Raw genomic sequence first — 23,195 nt, 5'->3', positions numbered from 1 at the left:
CTGATAAAAATTACAAGAAAAATAGTGAAATATTATTACAATGTAAAACGCCTGTTTTCTGTGTGAATCTCTGTTAAACTGTAATTTATTTCTGTGATGCACAGCTGTATTTTCAGCATCATTACTCCAGTCTTCAGTGTCACATGATCTTCAGAAATCATTCTAATATGATGATTTACTGCTCAAGAAACATTTCTGATTATTATCAATGTTGAGAACAGTTGTGCTGCATAATATTTTTGAGGAAACTGTGATGCATTTTATTTTTCAAGATATTTTCACAAATAAATAGAAGTGCAAAAGAACAGCATTTATTTGAAACAGAAATCTTCTGTAACATTAGAAATGTTTGACATTTTAGAAATGCGTCCTTTCATTCACAAAACTGTAGTGTACCTTCAGACATTTTTTCTCTCTGTTATTACAGTTCATGGGTTCATTCGTTCATCAGTATTTGTTCAGCTAGTCAGCGCTGAGAGTGTTTTGACTCTCTGATGGTGTTGTGTCTGTGTTCAGCCCGTCATCAATAACAACCCCTGGATGCTGCTGTACTTCATCTCCTTCCTGCTGATCGTCAGTTTCTTCGTCTTGAACATGTTTGTTGGTGTGGTGGTGGAGAACTTCCACAAGTGCCGTCAGCATCAGGAGGTGGAGGAGGCGCGGCGGCGGGAGGAGAAGCGGCTGAAGCGCATGGAGAAGAGGAGGCGCAGTAAGAGCCTGCATATGAGACCGCGAGGAGGAAGGAGTTTGAGCATCTCATTAGTTTCTCATCCATCTCCATCGTCCCGCTGCTCTCGTTTGCTTCTCTTCTTCTTCATTTTTCTTCATCTCTTTCGCTCTCGTCTGTTATTATTATTCATCTTCCCGTGTCGTCTGCTGCTCTCACTCGTTTATCTCTCATGTTTCTTCTCGTTCTTCTTCTTTTCTTCTTCCCCTGAGATCCTGGGCCACATTCATCACCGCTGACCCCATTGTTTCCTCTTCCTCCTTCCCTCCATCATTTCACGGCTGCCCACTCTCCACTTCCTCCCTCATTTACATCCATCCATCGCTCTGTCTGTCTGTCAGTGAAATATCAGCGTGTGGTTTCTGTCAAAGCATCAGCACACAGTATAAACCAGTGCAGGGGAAATAAATGGTGATGTTAATATTAATAAATGTTCTGTTTGTGTTAAGAGGCCCAGCGGCTGCCGTATTACTCCTCGTACGGTCGCGTTCGGCTGATGATTCACTCGTTCTGCACCAGTCATTATCTGGACCTCTTCATCACCCTCATCATCTGCATCAATGTGGTCACCATGAGCCTGGAGCACTACAACCAACCACAGGTGAGCAGCACTGTCACGTGACCCGCAGCCAATCAGATGCTTGCCTACTCGCTTTGATTGATTGGTCTGGTTATTTTAGTGTCATTGGAAATACTGTTAATTTGTATTCATATTTAGATTATTTTATATTTTCTTTTTTAAGTTTCATTTTAGTTCAAGTTTTAATAATGTTGTTGTATTTTTTTCATTTTTAGTAGTTTTTTATTTATTTAATTATTTTTTTTTCAAATATGTCCATATAGTTTTGTATGTTGGTTCAGGTTTGGCGTCATCTGAGGTCCTCGATCGGGTTGGCATCTTCTCTTCTCAGGTGTTCGGTCATCTCAGAAACAGAGATGCAAATAGAGAAAAATTAGTGTAGCCTGCTGTTCAAACCAAGCAAAGAATGATAATGTAATGAGAAACATTATGTGAATGCTTGGCTAAACAGATGGGTCTTTAATCGAGAGAGAGTGTGTCTGAACCCCTAACATTATCAGGAAGGCTATTCCAGAGTTTGGGAGCCAAATGCGAAAAAGCTCTACCTCCTTTAGTGGACTTTGCTATCCTAGGTACTATCAAAAGTCCAGTGTTTTGTGACCTTAGGGAGCGTGATGGATTGTAGCGTGGTAGAAGACTAGTTAGGTACGCAGGAGCTAAGCCATTAAGGGCCTTATAAGTAAATAATATTTTGTAACTGATACAGAACTTAATAGGTAGCCAGTGCAGAGACTGTAGTATTGGGGTAATATGATCATATTTTCTTGACCTGGTAAGGACTCTAGCCGCTGCATTTTGGACTACCTGTAGCTTGTTTATTGAGGATGCAGGACAACCACCTAGCAGTGCATTACAATAGTCCAGTCTAGAGGTCATGAATGCATGAACTAGCTTTTCTGCATCAGAAATAGGTAACATGTTTCGTAGCTTGGCAATGTTTCTAAGCTGGAAGAATGCTGTTTTTGTAACACGTGAAATAGGATTTTCAAAACAAAATCAAAAGTTACTGTCTAATATAACACCCAAATGACTGTAGAGGAACTAATAGTATATCCGTACTGTAATCTACGAGATTTTGTGTACCGTTTTTTGGTCCAATAAGTAATATCTCTGTCTTATCTGAATTTAATAGGAGAAAATTATTAGTCATCTAATCTTTTACATTTTTTAACACACTGTTAGCTTAGATAATTTAGAAGTTTCATCTGGTCTTGTTGAGATATATAGTTGAGTATCATCAGCATAACAGTGGAAACTAATCCCGTATTTTCTAATAATATTACAAAGTGGTAACATGTAAATTGAAAATAGCAGAGGGCCTAAGACAAATCCTTGTGGCACTCCATATTTTACTGGTGATAAATGAGATGACTCCCCATTTAAATAAACAAAGTGGTAATGGTTGAACAGGTAGGATCTAAACCATTTTAAAGCATGACCCTGAATACTCATTGTGCATTGTTTTTTATTTGTTATTTTGTGATGTTATTATGTGTTGAACGCAGCACTAAGATCAAGTAAAACTAGCAATGAGATGCAGCCTTGATCTGAAGCAAGAAGCAAGTCATTTGTAATTTTTAACAAGTGCAGTTTCTGTGCTATGGTGGGGCCTGAAACCCGACTGAAATTCTTCATAGAGATCATTTTTTTGCAGGTAGGAGCACAATTGAGCAGACACAACTTTTTTTTTTAAAGTTTAGACATAAATGGAAGATTTGAAATGGGTCTGTAATTTGCCAGTTCACTAGGATCTAGTTGTGGTTTCATAATAAGAGGCTTAATAACCGCCAGCTTGAAGGATTTTGGCATGTGACCTAAAGATAACAAAGAATTATTAATATTGAGAAGCGGTTCTGCTACAGGTAACAACTCTTTCAGTAATTTATAGTTAATACTAGTAATAGGCAGCATGCACGTTACAAGGTAGTGATCAGTAACATCATCACTTTGAGGTACAATATCTATTTCAATTCCATGTGATATAATTAAATCTAGCATATGATTAAAATGCAGCAGAAACCTCAGATTTCCTTGTTAAATGTGTATGTAAATGAACTGCTCATTATTTATTCATAAATAGGATGCATCTGCACACTAATTCACAATTAGCATTACATATTCAGGAACACTTGTGGGATCCTCTCAGGTTTTTATTCTAGTTATTTTGAATCAGTTTTTATATTTCATGTTTTTAGCAAATTTGTTGTGTTTTTTAAACACACACACACACACACACACACACACACACACACACACACACACACACACACACACACACACACACACACACACATATTTATAATTTTTATTAACTTTTATTTCAGTTCTAGTTTTAGGTATTTTAGTACATTTTAAGTTAATGTTTATTTTATTTCAGGTTATTTAATTATTTATTTTGTGTTTTATTTAACCCTGCATTGTTGCTGTTTTCAATCAATTTTGTTATTAATTACATTTATTTTTTACATTTAATTAATACTGTTTTTGTTGTTATTATAATAATAATCATCATCATTATCAACAACAACAAAACATTCTATATACATAACCTTGAAAATGTTTTGTTAATGCTATACTCTGATTGTCATAAAGCTGAAGTGAATTCATATAGAGTCATCAGCTTGCCTGAAAGAACACAAAGCGTTCAGATGTTAAACACCATTTTTTGTGCTCGGCAGCAGGTGTAAAATTGTTTTGTATCAACTAACGTTTGGAAAATACAGTACAAACACTTTCCTGAATGTAGAAATGTACATCAGAATGGCTTTGTGACCAATTTCTGGTGTTTCATGAATGAGACTCAGAGTTTATTTTATTCAGATCCCAGCAGCTCTGAGGAGCGTCTACCATAATCAAAGCGAACAGAAATCCATCTGTTAATGACAGTGAATCTGGAGTAAAGGTCTGTGCTGAGTTTCTTCTCTCTGGTTTCTCTCAGTCGTTGGAGACAGCGCTGAAATACTGCAACTACTTCTTCAGCTCCACGTTTGTGGTGGAGGCCATGCTGAAGCTCATCGCGTTCGGCTTCAGACGCTTCTTTAAAGACAGGTGAGCAGCGTCTGAAGTAACACACTGCAGCGCTTCCAGAGGACCTCCGGCTCGTCCGTTCAGTGCCGTGATGATGTTTCTGTGTCCTCAGATGGAATCAGCTGGACCTGGCCATCGTTCTGCTGTCTGTAATGGGAATCACTCTGGAGGAGATTGAAATAAATGCTTCGCTCCCCATCAATCCCACAATCATCCGCATCATGAGGGTCCTGCGCATCGCCCGTGGTGAGCATCAACACCGCATTATACACACACAGCGGGAATTCAGAGATAAAAACGTGACAAATCAATTTTTAAATCATTTATGCACTTAAAAACTTATAAGATGGAAAACCTCTGCAGCTTTAGTATTAAATGCAATTTAGACTGAGAAGAACAGTAACTGACTGAGGAGGTTAGTATTGAATCATCAAGTGAATCATGTGGATCCATGTACTTGAAATTATGCTTTATGTTCATTCAGATGCTCTTTTAATAATTTATAATGCGTTTTATAGAACTTTTTGAGTGGAAATCCGACACCATTTTTTTCAGTGAATGGAATAATGGAATAAACAAATGAAAAGTCTGTATGAAAGGGCATAAGCTGAATGAAATGAGCCAGTTGTGTCGTTCAGTTCAGTGATTTTATCTCAATTTCACAGTTCTGAAGCTGTTGAAGATGGCCACAGGAATGAGAGCGCTGCTCGATACCGTGGTGCAGGCGTTACCGCAGGTACACACACACACACACACACACACACACACACACACACACACTCACACACACACTAAAGTTTACTCGACACACACACTCTCCTGTGTGACCCTGTCTCTCTCTCTTTGCTCTCTCTCTCTCTCTCACACACACACACACCCACACTCACACACACAGACATACACACACTAATCATAGAAATCTCTTGTCTCTCTCTCTCTCTCTCACACACACACACACACACACACAAACACAATCTTTCTCTCTCTCTCTCTCTCTCTCTCTCTCTCTCTCTCTCTCACACACACACACACACACACACACACAGACACACACACTCTTTCTCTCTCTCTCTTTCTCTCTCACACACACACACAGACACACAAACACACACACACACACTCTTTCTCTCTCTCTCTCTCACACACACACACAGACACACACACTCTTTCTCTCTCTCACACACACACACACACACACACACACACACACACACACACACACACACACACACACACACACACACACACACTCTCTTTCTCTCTTTCTCTCTCTCACACACACAAACAAACACCTGGAGAATAATTATGATAATAAAATTATTGTGAAAGTCTGAAGGTCAGATGATCTGAAGCGTCTGGATGATGTTCAGGAGGACATTCAGTCTGATGATAAACAATAAACAATATATAAATAAGAATCTTTAAAAAAAGTTTGCATATGTGTTTTTTTTTGCATCATATTTCACTCATCAGGTTTTATGGCTCATATAGTCTGATAGAGTGAGAATATGAAGCAGAAAAGACCTTGATTTTATTCAGAGACTCAAACTGAGCAAAAATATGAATTTGCTGCAGATGCTGATATTTATATGATGGAATTCTGCTCCTTGTGATGTAAATCAGTGAGATCTTTATACTGATACTGACATAAAATGCTATAAATATCAGTCTGTGCTCTATATCTGCAGTAATGTGTCTCAGTGAGATGAGATGTAAATGATCCAAACATATAATGCAGTGATGGAGAGATGAAGAAATAAAGGCTCCTCAGAAGATGTGAGATGTTCTGGAGGCTTGTGAAGATCATTCCTCCGCTGAGGAACAGTGAAAGTAAAGCTTCTGGAAACAAACGCTAACTCTAAACTATCAATCAGAGACAGAAGACACGAGGAGATTGAGTGTGAAACTGCAAATTTTGATTGTCAGTCATTTAGAGCCTTAGAAATGTGTGTATAAAATCCAGCAGATCCTGGTGAGAGTCTGAACAGACAGATTTGATTTCAGCATCTGCTCAATGACGTTCAGTCCTAAAGTTGTAGAGAATCATGAGAAGCGTCTGGCGTGTGTATAAAGCGTTAGACGTGCTCTCATCACGTCGTTTCAAGAGTCATTGAGTGTTCAACACGGCTGTGAGCAGCTCTTGGGTGACTCATTTCACACTCATAAACACATTAAACAGATGGCGTCGATCTACAAACCTCCTTTCGCTGGATTAACTCCGCTGATGATCACACTCCAGTCCTGTAAATGTGTCAATAGTATCTTAATTCATGTGATTTAAGATCTATATTTATATAAAACTGCTGTGTGCATTTGAGTCACACGTATGTGAGGAATAATATGCACAAGTGTTTGTTTTCTCGAGTTCTCGCCGGCTCAGATGGGCTTCAGACACGTCTAATGGAAATGAATTAACCTTGAAAAAAAGCAATAAAGCAGCTGTGAGCACCTGACCAGCACAAACCTCATTCTGGGAATTAAATGACTTTTATTCTCAGCGTGGACGGCTGTTTTAGTGCTTGAGATGAGCTCAGCGCCGCATGATGGATGCACAAACACTGCTGATATATGTGTGTGTGTGTGTGTTTTGTTCAGGTGGGGAATCTGGGTTTGCTCTTCGTTCTGTTGTTCTTCATCTACGCCGCACTCGGAGTGGAGTTGTTTGGAGAACTGGGTGAGAGAAAAACACTTCAGTCATAAAGCACCTCATGATCTGTTTGCATATGCATTTTTATCTTTGACTTTGACATCAAAAGTGACAATAAAAACATTTCTAATGTTACAGAAGATTTCTATATCAAATAAATGCAATTGTTTTGAACTTTCTATTCATCTGTGACTGTTCTCAACATTGATAATAATCAGAAATGTTTCTTGAGCAGCAAATCATCATATTAGAATGATTTCTAAAGATCATGTGACACTGAAGACTGGAGTAATGATGCTGAAAATACAAGCTGTGCATCACAGAAATAAATTACAGTTTAACAGATAGTCACATAGAAAACAACTATTATACATTGTAATAATATTTCAGTATTTTTGATCAAATAAATGCAGCCTTGGTGAGCAGAGGAGACTTCAAATAAAATGTGATTACTTCATGAGTTATGAATGTGTCTCTCCGTGTGTCTGTGTTTCAGTGTGTAATGTTGAGTACCCGTGTGAAGGCATGAGTCGTCACGCCACGTTTGAAAACTTCGGCATGGCGTTCCTGACTCTCTTCCAGGTGTCTACAGGAGATAACTGGAACGGCATCATGAAGGTAGAGCTCATGCTGCTGTCACTTTACATGAACACAAACCCTGAACTACAGCTATAAACCACGGAAATCAGCTGCATTCAGCCGGAATACAGTGTTGTTTTTCTTCTTCCTTTGTGTGTTGAATCAGTGTCACATCTAACAACTATATTTCTGTATTTTTTTTTTTAAATAATAGGTGAGCAATTGATGTGCTGCTTGATAAATGGCTGTAAAGATTGTGTTGATTAATGCTACATTATGCTGAATTAAGATAAGACAGCACAGGTGTATAAGGTAAAAATTGAACGTAATAGATATCATAATACTTTCCCTAGTTGATTAGGTTAAGAATTTAAATAAATTATCTAAATAAATATGCATTGATTTGCATGCTTTTGTCGGAGCAGAAATCTGAGCCTTGGATAAAGACAGGTTCAGAATTCTTGTCTGATTTTGTTTCCTTCCAGAGGGGATTTTGAATTTCTCTTTTTATCACTCCATAAATCAGAACATACTGTCAACAGACAGAAACCAAACACATTTTCACCACGTTTTTTAGGAATAAAATGTGAAATATGTATCAGGTGACTGATATATTATCAAACACCTCAGTAAAAGCCTTCAGAATACAGATAGGAATAAAACTGTAGAGTTTGGAGTGTGTACTGTAAGAGAAAAAACTCTTTAAAGATATGGATTGGAAAAGAAACCTAGATGCAAAAATATAAAGTGCATTAAAATAAACACTTGTATGTTTCCTTTACACTAGTCTGAAATCAAAATAGAACAAAATATCATGAAAAAACTTTTTTTGCCTGTAGTGTCTTGCCTTAAGCAAAAACAGACAAAGACAATACTGTATGTGACCCTGGACCACAAAAACAGTCATGAGGGTCAATTTTGCGAAATTGAGATTTCTACATCATCTGAAAGCTGAATAAATAATATCTCCATTGATGTGTGGTTTGTTAGGAGGACAATATTTGTCTGAGATACAACTATTTGAAAATCTGGAATCTGAGTGAGCAAAAAAAAATCTAAATATTGAGAAAATCATCTTTAAAGTTGTTCAAATGAAGTTCTTAGCAATGCATATTACTAATCAAAAATTAAGTTTTGATATATTTACAGTAGGAAATGTACAAAATATCTTCATGGAACATGATCTTTACTTAATATCCTAATTAATAATGTTGACCCATACAATGTATTTTTGGCTATTTCTACAAATATACCTGTGCTACTTATGACTGTTTTTATGCTCCAGGGTCACATTTGTGAAACGGCAGCATGTTTAAATCAGTTGTGACACTCTTTTCCTCAGCAGTGGCAGTATGACCAGCAGCCGTGATGCATGAGAGATGTTTAGCTGATTTCATGGTTTCTATTTTAGCCGTATTGCACTGGTGTGGATGAAAGGACAGTCAAACAGAAGTGGATAGTCATTAGTGTGTTTGTGCTCACAGGACACGCTGCGTGAGTGTCCGCCGGGTGACAGCTACTCCTGTAACTCCAGCCTGCAGATCATCTCGCCCATGTACTTCGTCAGCTTCGTTCTGACGGCTCAGTTCGTCCTGATTAACGTGGTGGTGGCCGTGCTGATGAAGCACCTGGACGACTCCAATAAAGAGGCGCAGGAGGACGCAGAGATGGACGCGGAGATCGAGATGGAGCTGGCGCAGGGCGGCCTGTGCTGTCTGGGGCGTCCGGAGCGCCCGACCGGGGCTGATGTGGGCGAGAGACCGGCGGGAGGCTGCGGAAACAGACAGGCGGCGATGGCTGCGGTTCACACACACGCCAGCACCAGCCAGAGTGGACTGACACCGCACAGAAGCACACAGGACACGCAGAACCAGAGGAAACTCTACTCACCGGCACAGGTGCGGCTCACACTCGCTGACATACTGAACACGGGACACAGAGGACATCACAGCCAGTGTCATTTACTGTAAAGATATTATCAAAACATTTGACTAAAGTTTGAGAAACTCCCACTGACTTGGCAGTCGTGATGTCATCAAATTTGCATACTGAGTTGTGATTGGTTTATAACATTGACGTTACAGTTACTATAACATTAACTATAATGATTACTATAAACAATAATTGTATCAATAACTATGATAAATAAATGATAATGAAAAATGTAATGATAATAACCGATACTGTAACCGATAACTATTATGATGACTATAATAAAGATAACTTTAACTATAACAATAACTATAATTATAACATTAGCTATGATAACTGTAATGATAACTATAACCGATAACTTTAACAACAACAAAAACGATAACTTTAACAATGTTAAGTATGTCTAATGATAAATTATAACTAATAACTATAATTATAACATTAACCAATACTGTAACCGATAACTATTATGATGACTATAATAAAGATAACTTTAACCATAACAGTAACTATAATGTTACCTATAAGTATAATGATAACTATAATTATGTTACTGTAGCTATGATAACTTAAATGATAACTATAATCAATAACTTTAACTGTTATGTCTAATGATAAATTATGACTAATAACTATAATTATAACATTAACTTTGATAACTATAACAATAACAATGTAACTGTAATTGCAACGATAACTATAAATATATAAAGATAGCAAGAACCGATAACTGTAATAACTGTAATAACAATAACTTTTACTATAATCTTAGCTATAATGACAAAAATAACTATAATGATAACTATTATTGATAACTATACCAATAATAATAACTTTAACAATAATGGTAACGATAAGTCTAACAAAGATAACTATAATGATAATATTGGCGGATGATAACTTTCTGTTTATTTCATAATTGCGCTGTAGTGTTGTCGTCTGCCGCTTTAAAGGCTGGAGCTCATTAAAGTCATATAGATTCTGATTATCTTTCAATGTTTTTATCATTTATCAGCTGGGAAAAAAAATTCCTGGACTCTGCTATTCTCTTAGAGCAGTTATTAAAACTTATGTTTATGGTTATAGTTATCGATCAGGGTGTGAACGGACCCTAAAACCTGAACTGACCTTAAATTTTAAGACTGAGATTCACGGCAGCAGATGAACATAATGCTCATATCTGATGAAGTGCTTCATTTGTCTAGTGTGATTTACTGTACTGTAAATGATGTGTCATTAGAGCAGGTGTATTCATGAACAGTATCTTTATTGTAAATTTCCTTCCTGACATCTGACGGCCCGCAGTGATCGTGTATGAGCGTGTGTGTGCGTGTGTGTGTGTGTGTGTGTGTGTGTGTGTGTGTGTGTGTGTGTGTTAATGGAGACACATTGTGAGTCATCAGAGGAAATGAAGTCGCAGCTGAAACACAAAACAATCTGTCCACATGTGATGAGCAGTGAATCTCACACTGATGTCTGGTTCACACTGACAGTGATTTATTGCTGCTTGCGGTGTGCGTTCACAGTGCTGGACGCTCAGAGTTAAGACACTATGATCATGAACAACATGCAGTGTGGATGAAGATAAGACGCCACTCTCATTTAACCGTGAATCAGTTTTCTTGCTTCTGAAAAATTCACAAGAATTCATAGAAACAAATACACATGAATTTATAAATCCTTCACTCCTATTGGTAGCTGCTGCCTCATTTGCATAGTTAAACTCTTGATGACATCACTGACCACCGCTGTCACTCACATCACTAGAAATCATGGTCTCTTATTAGAAACCAAACCAATGACGCTGCTCATGCAAACCAATTTATCAGTCTGTCTATATAATAAAATAAATGTTTTTTGTTTTTTTTTCCCCTTGTGTGTCGATGGTCTCGGGTCATCCGGCGGGTCACTAGATGGAGTTCATACGTCTGACTGAAGTTCTGACTGATTGATCTGTCCACACGCTTAAGCACTTCACCACACACACACACACACACACACACACACACACACACACACACACACACACACACACACACACACACCACACACACACACACACACACACACACACACACACACTCTCACTCTCACTCACACTCATCTGTGTGTTTTTGTCTTGTTTTCCAGCACAGATATCTAGACAAAGTAGTTCAAGGAAAAAACAGCATAACAACAATGTTTTTTTTATTTTTATTATCATTATTATTTTATTATGTTTAGTCAGAAGAGTGTGTGTGTGTGTGTGTGTGTGTGTGTGTGTGTGTGTGTGTGTGTGTGACAGGAGAACCAGTGGCTGGAGAGCGTCTCTCTGCTGATGAAGGAGTCGCTGGATGGAGAAATGCAGATGATTGATAATCTATCAGGATCTGTGTTCCACCATTACTGCTCTCCAGCAATCAGACGAGACGGCAGGAGCCAATCAGGAGAGGTGAGGATGCCTAACGCGATTCCCAAACGGTTTGTGTCAGCCTTAGACCCAAAATATTTACTTGAACTCCCCCTGAGATTTTATTTTAAATTAAAATTTAATTTAATAAAACATTTGTATGCACAGTTCTCTGATATCAATAATTATAATAATAATAATTTGATTTTAGTATTATTATTAATATTAGTAGTAGTAGTAGTATATTTTATATAAAATTATAAAAATACAGAAATGTATTACTGTTGTAAAGTACAGTTGCACTGTAAAATAAGAAATGACTATTTTATTTGACACATTTGCATGTTCACAAAACTCCGATGTTAATAAAAATTATAATAATAATAATACAATTGTAATAGTACTATAAATTTTTTTTTTGATAATTATAATTATGAAATGCTTCGGACTGTACAGTTATTTAATTAAATTGCAGCCTTTGGTAGTCACACTATATAGCGATTATTATGCAGACCCAGTTATTTATTTAAATTTAACATTTGATATCACTTTTCATGATTTATACACTTTTTCATGAACTCAAAAAACCTCATCTGGGAAAACTGGCACTAATGAAATCATTCAGGAGTCAGAATCATTCAGTTCGTATGAGTCTCATTCATCATGAAGCCCTGCAGACAGAAGATGATCGTCAGTGATCACGTTTGCAGAGAATTGCATGGAACATCATCATGGTTGAATGTATCACAGACTAATTCTAAATTATATGAAATGAACATGGAAACAGCATCTTAAAAATGAGGATTCAGTGTTTGTAATTTATGCATACAGTGTGAGATCTCCTTCAGGCTGATTTTAAGAACAGTGATGAGAAAAGAAGCTGCATTTGAAATCCTGTCTGTGATGGATCATACTGTGTGTGTGTGTGCGCAGCAGATCATGTGCATGAACGTTCAGATCGCTGCATGCATCAGTGTTTTGACAGCTTCCTGTGGTGATGGTGTGTTTTTTGTAGATCCAGCTGGCGGAGGTCGAGCACACGTCTCTGATGTCGGAGCTGATGTCAGATAAATCCTCCTCCCCGGCGCTGACTGATGACATCAGCCTGGACGAGCACAGCGACTACCAGCTGCTGGACAGAGACTGTAAGGTGTGTGTGTGTGTAAAAACACTCCAGCTCACAGCGCTGTGTGACAGTCATCCTGCTCTGCTCTGATTAATCATTATTGACATGCTCAATTAACTGATAAGTGAATGAGGCTCTGGGTGGATGTTTGAAGCTCCTTCGGGATCGTCTCAGCAGGATCTTCTTGCTCTATCTGTGTCTCTGGCGCTTCTGATGTCAGACTCGTGTGGAGAAGCACAAGAACATGCTTGACTTGCACTCAACACTTCAAGAAACTTCAAGAAAATCATCTGTCATCCTGTACTCACCGTAGGCGTAGCTTGATGTTTAAACGCTTTAGGGACAAACCAAGAAAAATCGACCTGGTCAGTTAGACTTTTAAATGCATTTGAGCTTTTCTGTAGTAAACCTACAAATTCATACTACATTCAAGTTATTTTAACTTAAATAGATCAGCAGCAAGTGCATGAGGTTGCATGATACATTGCATGCAAATTACCTTTAATGGCTGTGCTACATTTTAGCAATAAACACCTTGAAAATAATACACTATAAACATTTTTGTCAACACAATCATAAAGGCTTTTATTAAGCAAATCAAGAAGTGAATTAGTTGCCCATTGCTTTAAAACAGATGTCTGCTGGGCATTAATCAAGTTAAATGCACAATGGGAGGCACACAAACACTTGTATTTATTCAATCGTATGGAAAACTGATGATTAAGCTGTGTTCAGGTTCGGCTGTGTGAAAATTAAATAACATTTTGCTGTAATGTGGATGTAGAACACTTGTCATATGCCATATAGTATATCATGTCATTTACTTTTGTGTACGCTATTTGTTATAAATTCATTATTTAAAAATATAAGTAGCTAGAGAGCCCTACAGTGGTGAAAAACGTCTCAGGTTACGAATGTAACCATGGTTCCCTGAGTAGGGAACGAGACACTGCGTCCTCTAGGGGTCGCTATGGGGAACACCTCGTCGTGACCCGTGTCTGAAGCATACAAATGAAAAAACACCAACGAGTTGGCCGGCGACAGCCTCTGACGTCACTACCGGTGCGACTATAAAACAGGCACCGGGAAACACGTCATTCACTTCTTCGTCTGAAGCTTGCGTCCGAAGCATGGCAGGGAGCTAGAGGACGCAGTGTCTCGTTCCCTACTCAGGGAACCATGGTTACATTCGTAACCTGAGACGTTCCCTTTCAAGGGAACTTCGAACTGCGTCCTCTAGGGGTCGCTATGGGGAACAGTATACCCACGCCGCCATGCTGAGGGGAGTGCAGGCCAGAATCATGGCGAACACTAAGTACCAACTCTGCCATTGCAATGGGAGTTGCCCCCGGGACGTTTAGACGGCTGTCTGTGACAATACCCCTTACGGCCAAAGGCCTAAGCTACATACCCAACATAATTGTTAGGGCCTCGGCCCGGTGGTAGAGCTAAAGGCTTGGAATCAGGAAAGATTCCTTTAAAGGGATACGGCTAGGAACCTAGCATTTTTATACTAAGTCTTGCCTGTCACACAGGGGCTACAGCTTGCTTCCTCAAAAGCTTGCTGAAGGAGCTGTCTCAACAGATCTCCAGTAGCAAACACCCTGTTTAGATAGGTATCCGAGGATACATGGGTGGAGTGGCGCCCAAGATGAACGGGGCTTTTACCAACTCAAGAAAGGGCACGAAGCAACCGCGCGAAGCCCTCACCATATAGGATTTTAGAAAGAACGCAGAGATTAGCGTGCGAACTTACCACAGTGTGGATTTCAGAAAGTGTGCAAAGACTTCACGTGCACACTTACCATAGCATGGATTTTCAAATACTGTTCTAAGGAGGGGCTCTCGTGGCACTCTGATAGAGCAGCTCATAGATGAAATGGTTTCGCATTTCAAATACAGCTGGTTTCTGGGGAAAAACAGCGAACTCAATCTCATATGAGAAGAGAACTCCGAATTCAGAGTAGCGCGCTCATAGGCGACCCTTTTTGTAACAGGGGAGCGCTGCTAAACTACCACGAGAATCGCCCAAATAGCCCCTCATATTGAGGGGAGCGATGCTTGAAGTGTATAAACAAATACATACTGGCTGAATGGAGCCCAAGGAACCAAGGTCTAATCATCTTAAGAAAGGGAACGAGGCGGAGCGCGTATCCCTTACCGTACAGGATTTTTAGAAAGTGCCATAGTCTTGCGTGCACACTTACCACTTACGTGGATTTAGAAAGTGCGCAAAGTGTTCACGTGCACACTGACCACCATGTGGTCTCCAGAAAGTACACAGAGCTTAGCGTGTGTACTTATAGGTTCCTAAGCATCGCAAAGGCGCTGAACCGCACGGGCGAGGCAAGCTCATTAATCTTGTACACCTCTGGCGAGGGGAGCATCACCTGAGGCAGTGTATACAGGAAGTCTTCTGTAACTACCACCTCCACTTCCCGCTGGATGCGATAGCACCATAAAGCAGCCAGGAGGCCCCTCAGGGTGACCTGGCTGGACATCCATGAAATTCCCTGCAGTGCTGTCTGATGATCAGCGAGGCTCCCGCAGAAACCTGTGATCTCGGTCGCCTAAACCAGAGCACAAGGCCGGACGGCCGGTGCTGACGAGTGTTTAGTACACGCCGTAACTGCTTAGCACTGTAAAGGAAACTCACAGAGTTTATTAGTAGACACATAACCACCAGCGATTTTCATAAACATATACAGAAGGGTACATTTACTCACCCACCCTGCTGTACTGGAGCCCCGCTCAAGGGGAGCCTCCTTTAGTCTGGACCATCAGTAAGGTGGTTACTATGAACCTAGAACCAGCCAAAAAACATCATAGGTCCAGCATAGGAGACTGTTATGTTCGAGAATTTTCCACCTAACCTCGATCAGGGGGAGAGCTGGTGGTTACAGGGGAATTAGGCAGGGGAGGATAAAAACAGAAATGACCACCCAAAGGGAATGAGTAGCTACCTAGGTATCGCTCTGATTCGGACGAGTACGCTGCCTCGTCTGAATCACATCCCTCAGGTCCTGCTTATGTCCTCGTGACCCACGATTGCCTCTTACCCCTACCCGCAGGCGGGGGAGGAGCGCGTGAGCCGCGACACTAGCCTTCTGCGCCCGTCTTTGATCCTCAGACCGAGACGGGCCAGGACCCCTATGTTGTTCGGGCTCGGACCTGGACCTTCGTGGAATGAAGGATTTAAAGGCAGCCGAGCGCGTCCTTGCCTCCCTGAACTTCTCGACCACCGTCTCGACGGAGGTACCGAAAAGTTCAGAAGGCGAGACCGGAGCATCGAGAAGAAAGCCCCTTTCCTTCCTCCCGATGTCTGCCAGGTTCACCCACAGATGTCTCTCCGTTACCACCATGGCTGCCATAGACCTACCCATGGCGGAGGCGGCCTGCTTGGTAGCACGGAGAGAGAGGTCTGTGGTGCGGCGCAGCTCGGCTACCTGGTCAGCTGAAAGGCCCTCGCCTTTATCCAGGTCCTTCAGCAGATCAGCCTGATAAGCCTGAAGCACTGCCATTGTGTGCAACGAAGCCACAGCCTGACCTGCTGCTGCGTATGCTCCGCATACGCAGGGCAGGAAGATTGAGAAGGCTCAGCCTCAGCTTCTTCACCCTCAGACATCTCCTGCTCTTCCTGGGCAGAACCCAGCAGAGCACTAACTTCAGTATCAGAAAGTGTTAATGACAAACACATCTTCTTCCTGAAGTTCACTCTCGTCTGCCGCCGAAGAGCGTGAAAGGGAAAGTCCCTCTCTAAACTCCTCAGCGAGATCCACCTGCGATCCCCACGAGCTCATTCTCCTCCGTGCCTCAGCAGCGGCGGGTCCTGAACCGCGGGAAGCAGATGGCTGTCCCTCTTTTCTCGAAAAGAGAGACAGACGAGAGCGGAGCTTTTTCATAGAAAACTGCTCGCAATGCACGCAAATCGCCCCCTCAAGGACGTCGCGTGCGTGCTCTTCGCCCAAACAAAAGACGCAAAGACTGTGTGTGTCATCAGGTGTCAAATAATGCCGACACGGATGTACACACTGCCTAAACGCCTTGCTAGTGGATGCCATGATAATTACAGAGAAAGATCGCTCTTACCGTGGTCGTTTCTCAGATGCACGCTTCAAACAAAACAGTCAGTGAAGACGAAGAAGATGAATGACGTGTTTCCTGGTGCCTGTTTTATAGTCGCACCGGTAGTGACGTCAGAGGCTGTCGCCGGCCAACTCGTTGGTGTTTTTTCATTTGTATGCTTCAGACACGGGTCACGACGAGGTGTTCCCCATAGCGACCCCTAGAGGACGCAGTTCGAAGTTCCCTTGAAAGGGAACAATTATTATAATGCACTCTATAGAGGATAAAAGAAAAAAACCTTTATACTTTATAGCAAAAAAAAGAGGTATTTCCATGACACATTTAATACATTTAAAAGTCTTTATTTTTACATGCCTATAAACAAAGGATAAAAAGAGACTCCCCTACGCATTTTAGCAAAGACCTGAGAGGACCCTGCAAAAATTAAAGCCTCTTAAATGTATTATACGTGCCAGGAAAATGCTGTTTTTTGGGTATTTGTTAATTTATTGTTTTTTTCTTTTTTCTTTTCTTTTTTTTTGGTGAATTAATATCTTTGGTTTTTGCTTCTTGTTCTTAAAATGGGAAACAACTTCACGTGAAAAAAAACAAAAACAAAAGATATTTAGCAGTTATGTTCATGATTCTTTTTGTCCATATGAAATAAATGGGGATAGACTAAAAGTATCATCCTAATAGTCTGTGAGATTTATGAGATATATTTCTATACTTCATCATCATGCTTTGTGCGAGGATCTGGAACAATTATTGAAAATCCTCTCCTCCTCTTCAGCTCTCAAATCAGATTCAGTTGTAATATGCTGCGTCACACTGCTGTAGGTACAGTGTGATATGTGTGATGAGACGCACATGAACCACTGTGTGTCTGTACAGGTGAAGCAGGGCAGCACTGACCTGAGCACAGACGTGGTTGTGTGCAGAAGCTTTCATCCTCCGAGCGAGGCCTGCAGTCCCGGGCGAGACAGAGACGATGTGCGGTGTGAGACGGGTCATCAGCTCCAGTCTCCAGCTCACCGCGGAGGTCTGACACCATCTGTGTGTTCTGCTGTACCTCAGATGTGTTTTTACACTTCAAGAGGCCGTGTCGAGTTATGTTCTGTGTTCTGTTCCATTAATTCGTCTGGCTTTTTCTAAACACCCTGGCAACCATCCCAGAACACCCTAGCAACAGCCTTGCAAGCACCAAGAATGCCCTAGGAACTGCATAGCAACACCCTAACAACCACATAGAAACTTTTTAACAGCAACACAGAACACCCTAGTAAGCATCCCACAATGTCCTAACAACCACCATAGTGACCTCCTAGCAAGACTTTAGAAATAATCAGCACTCCCCTAACAACTACTCAAAATAATCTAGCAACTGCATAGCAATGCCTTAGGATACACTTACAACAGCCTAATAAACCCATAGCAGCACAGAACCACCCAGAATTACCAAGTAACCACCAGAACACCCTAGCACCATCAAGGACACCCTAGCAACACCACAGTTACCAAATAGCAAACTTCTAACATAAACACAGAACACCCTAGTAAGCATCTTGCAACATGTTGCATGGAAAAACCCTGTGTTAATAGAAACACACTAGTCACAGTTTGAACATATGTAGTTTTGCACATATAAATTAAATTTAAACTAACTCACAAGAGAAGCTGTGGTGTAAAAACACCTGTCGTGTTCCGCTGAAACGGGCTGACGGTTTGTTTGTGGCAGATGGCAGTGGAGGAGAAGGTCAGACGTCTTCACCTCTCTTTCATCTCCCGGCTGAGTTCTTCCACCCCACCACCGCTGCGATTCCACAGGGCAGTCCAGCCATCGGAGCGGCCCAGCCGGGCTCCAGACACGCCTCTCCGGCCTCATGGGCTTCTCTCAGGTCCCCAGGGGCCAACAGCAGGGTCATGGGCTCTCAGGTAAAAGACATGACAGACGAGCGTTCAAACTCAATCAGGACTTAGAGTCCAGTGTCTGGGAACCAACAAAAGTATAAAGGGATCTTGAGTAGACAGACTTTGACTTTAGGCATCAAGTGGGCCAGTTTGCAGCTTATTCTGGCCAACAATCATCCACTTAAGATGCAGTCATATTTACAATTGCTTGGCAAATTTTTTGCAAGTGAAATCCAGTTATTCCAATAGGACTCCATGCAATCAGGAGTTCAGAAAAGGTTTGTTTATGTTCAAGTTGGTCATGCAGATTCGCCACACTGACCAACAGAAAATGCTGCTTGAAAGTGACTTCAGTGTGAGCAGTGATTTGAACATCTCTACACTATTGACAATAGACGATGGACCTTTTTTCCCCAGTGAAATTTGATGGGAGCCCACCTTTAGACCAGAGGGCTTGTGGACATCTTGTTACTAACTGGTTCAAACTACTAGAATGTCTTTTGAAGCTTTGAGGCTACTGCACTGGAAAACGATGTCAGATCCAGTGACAAGTTCTTCCTTAAAAGCTTACTATTAGCTCAGCACCTTGTAAACCTGATTTCCAGGTGCACCCAGACAGAAAAATTGCAGTTGCAGATCTGGGTCACTAAACACTCTCATGTCCAGATCCACATTTGTTTCTCTTCCCTGATTCTCTTGTTGTTTCTTGCTGCAGACGTCCCACAGGAACTCCTCGCTGGCCACAGGCAGTTCGGTGAGCAGCCTGCAGACCATGCTGGAGGAGGGCATCTCTACGCTACCCCTGATCTGCAGAACCCACATTCCTCCTCCAGAACTCACCCAGAGACCTTGTACGCCACAGACTCTGTTCAACCTCCAGGCCACCAGGGGGCGCCAGAGGAATCGGAGCAGATACAGTGACTGCACAAATCCTAACCGGATCCGACAGGACCCCTCCGATGAGGACACTGGATCCGGGGTTAGGGCTGGAGGACCCGATCAGGCTGGTAATCCTGAACAGTTATCGGATAATCGGAGTAGCTACTCTCTGACCTCTCTGCACCCACCGGATTCGCTGGCGCCACTGCTGGCCAAGAAGTGCAATAGCACTGGGAGTTTAGTACTGGGGAGCCTAGCGGTCCGGAATAAAGATGGAAGGTGCCTTTACGGATTCGATCCCTGGACTGAAGCAACAACTGAGGAATCTGAGAGGGATGCATCCCCCGTTGGCACCAAGACGTGCAGCCAGACTCTGGGTTCTGGCTGCCGTAAGAACAGATGAAATGTGCGGTTCGGTCCAGGCATGGGACACTGTGTGGTCTCTTCCATGAACTCATCTCCATGTTTATCTCGAGTGACACTAATCTGTTTCCTGTTGTGCTACTGACCAGCTGAAGCTCACAGCCACAGCAACACAGTGTCTTTTCTTCTTCAGGGCATTACACTGGACGCCTCGGAGGAGATGCAGTAGTCACGGAGTAGCATAGAATATTCTGGAACATGAGGAACTTAGGAAACTCATTAATTCATAGCAAAAACAGACTTAACAAGTGTGTAGCGATCTTTATGTGAAGCTGGGCGTGAAGCATGTGATGCGTTCAATGCAGAAAGGTGCTGTACGATGCTGCGTTCATGTCATGTTGAAATTATTGCCATTTTGAGTGCTGTGGTTGAGAAAACCATTTTCTCCTAAAAGCATCTGATCTTCCTTGGAATGAGACACTGTGGAGGATAAGAAAATTATTGGCAAATTGTTTAAAGCACAAACTAAATTTAAGTTGTACTGATTTTTTCCCCAAGGATGTTTCATTGCTTGTACTGGGAAACGAGTCAAAATGCTGAACAAGATGAGAAGTGCATCTGAAATCTGATAGCGTTTAAATACTACATTTGATGAGGAATATCTACTTTCTTTATGTTCTTACATCATTGTCTGTAGTATGAATGCAGTCTGGATGTACTTTACCTAATGTTGTCATCAGGTGCGTCATTCAAATCTACTCAAACAACTATGGGATTGTAAGCTGTCCACTAGTAGTTGGTCAGGTACTTTTTGCCTACTGTTTTATGAATTTGAACATACTAATCAGATGCTGTTTTATAGTAGGGAAATAGGCATATTCTGATACACCGGATGGATGTTTTTGCAGGGAACTGGCAAATAATGAAAGCTCTGATATTTGTGTAAAAACCAAAATAATTTGTTGAATTCAGAGTGCTGCAGCTGTGACGTCAAAACCCAGATGGTTAATTCGCCTCTGGTTCTCTATTGATATTTCCTCTAATGCAGGACATTTACATTTACATTTAATCATTTAGCAGACGCTTTTATCCAAAGTGACTTACAAATGAGAACAATAGAAGCAATCAGACCAGCAAGAGAACAACAACAGTATACAAGTGCCATGACAAGTCTCAGTTAGTCTAGTACAGAACACATAGCTATGTTTTTTTTTGTTTGTTTTGTTTTTTAAGAATACAATAGAATAGAAAAGAAAGGGTAAGTGCTAGTATTAGTTGGTCAAGTGCTGGCGAAAAAGATGTGTCTTTAGATGTTTTTTGAAGATAAGTAAAGACTCAGCTGTTCGAACTGAGATTGGGAGGTCATTCCACCAGCCGGGCGCAGTCCAGGAAAAGGTCAGTGAGAGTGATTTTGAACCTCTTTGGGATGGCACCACTAGGCGTTGTTCACTTGCAGAACGGAAGCTTCTGGAGGGCGCATAAGATTGAACTAGTGAGTTTAGGTATGTTGGCGCCGTGCCAGTGGTCGTCTTGTAGGCAAGCATCAGTACCTTGATTTTGATGCGAGCGGCTACTGGTAGCCAGTGTAACCTGATGAGGAGAGGAGTAACATGAGCTGTTTTCGGCTCATTGAAGACAACTCTCGCTGCTGCATTCTGGATAAGTTGTAGAGGCTTGATAGTACATGCAGGAAGGCCCGCCAGGAGAGCATTGCAATAGTCCAGTCTGGAGAGAACAAGAGCTTGGACAAGAAGTTGTGTGGCTTGCTCTGACAGGAAGGGTCTGATCTTCCTAATGTTGAATAAGGGAAATCTGCAGGACCGGGCCGTTGTAGCAATATGGTCTGTGAAGCTTAACTGATGATCCATCACAACTCAAGGTTTCTGGCTGTCCTGGAAGGAGTTTCTCAGTCTGTGTTCAGATCTCGTGCAGTAATTCTGACGTGACGTGAGCGTGGCATTAGAACGGTGCCTTTTGCTTCATTCTTATGCAGGAGTGTTCAGATTTAGCAGCCGCCCACAGATCATTAGAGCTGCTGGCTGAGTTTATAAAGGAAAGATCTGAAGAAACATCTCAAGCCCAAACCACGACACACACACTGAGTGTTGGAAATAGTTGAGGATCTTCTGTGGGTTTTGTATTTGGATGTTCTGTGTTTGTAGTATAATGATGGGAGAAGCAGAAACATGAACCCTGATCCTAAACCCGGTGAGCTACCCAGCTAGACAACATTTTAGGGTTTATATCTTCTCAAGAAACTGTGAAAGAATACAACAATGATGGAATTGGTCTGACCATTTTCATCAAGTTTTATCTTAATGAAAACCTGATTACCAGAACATACTATAGCGTACATGTCATTCACATAGGTGTAATTCATGGGCGGGATTATGCTAATTGTGAATGAACATACATGTGCACCCTATTTCTGAATGATTGGAATTTATTAACACACTTTTATCAAATCTGTATTTGTGACTCCAGAGGAGAGTTTTTGGAAAGATTCCTTTAGATTGAAGTATTTTTGTCCATTAGGATGTTGAGCTGTTAGCTGACCGTTGCAGTGTTTGTTTCCGTTCATTTCAATCTGTAATGAAGGCTAAATGAAGATCCCTATGTAGACAGCGAGGTCGTTCACTAGGGTTTGGATTAGAGCTGATGTTTATCTCTGGAAATCATGCATGAGAGATGATGTAACTATACTGTGAAGATGGCAAAAAGTTATTTATTTTTGAAGTATTATGTGAAATTTCATTCTTTTTCCTGCATAGTTTTACATCTCTGTCTTCCACTTTGCATTTTGTACAAACGTCTCCCTTAAAATGTTTAATGTTTCTGGCCTTTAATGAGATGCTGCAACGGTGGCAGATCAGTGAAATGATTTTACTGATTTCGTTTCTCATTTGCACAGCTGACTTGTTTGTAAAGGACTCTCAATGCACATTGATTTGCATGATTACATCTAAA

The 23,195-nt window shown here is 41.1% G+C and overlaps 1 protein-coding gene across 1 annotated transcript in view; it reads left to right on the top strand.

Annotated features, from left to right (window-relative positions):
* The window catches only part of LOC109074070 (voltage-dependent T-type calcium channel subunit alpha-1I-like), a 68,866-nt gene extending 47,474 nt beyond the window's left edge, over positions 1 to 21,392 (top strand). The window contains exons 25-37 of the mRNA XM_042757586.1: positions 517 to 709; positions 1,177 to 1,328; positions 4,246 to 4,355; positions 4,447 to 4,580; positions 5,000 to 5,070; positions 6,930 to 7,008; positions 7,478 to 7,599; positions 9,045 to 9,458; positions 11,780 to 11,926; positions 12,900 to 13,034; positions 17,970 to 18,117; positions 18,814 to 19,010; positions 19,702 to 21,392. Coding sequence (XP_042613520.1) covers positions 517 to 709; positions 1,177 to 1,328; positions 4,246 to 4,355; positions 4,447 to 4,580; positions 5,000 to 5,070; positions 6,930 to 7,008; positions 7,478 to 7,599; positions 9,045 to 9,458; positions 11,780 to 11,926; positions 12,900 to 13,034; positions 17,970 to 18,117; positions 18,814 to 19,010; positions 19,702 to 20,268 — 2,469 coding nt within the window. The 3' untranslated portion in view covers positions 20,269 to 21,392. The remainder of the gene's footprint in view (positions 1 to 516; positions 710 to 1,176; positions 1,329 to 4,245; positions 4,356 to 4,446; positions 4,581 to 4,999; positions 5,071 to 6,929; positions 7,009 to 7,477; positions 7,600 to 9,044; positions 9,459 to 11,779; positions 11,927 to 12,899; positions 13,035 to 17,969; positions 18,118 to 18,813; positions 19,011 to 19,701) is intronic.
* Positions 21,393 to 23,195: the final 1,803 nt, after the last annotated feature.

Source organism: Cyprinus carpio, chromosome A6, assembly GCF_018340385.1.
Source record: "Cyprinus carpio isolate SPL01 chromosome A6, ASM1834038v1, whole genome shotgun sequence".
Lineage (NCBI taxonomy): Eukaryota > Metazoa > Chordata > Actinopteri > Cypriniformes > Cyprinidae > Cyprinus > Cyprinus carpio.
Note: the sequence above shows the minus strand (reverse complement) of the source record. Positions and strands in the feature narration are given on the sequence as shown.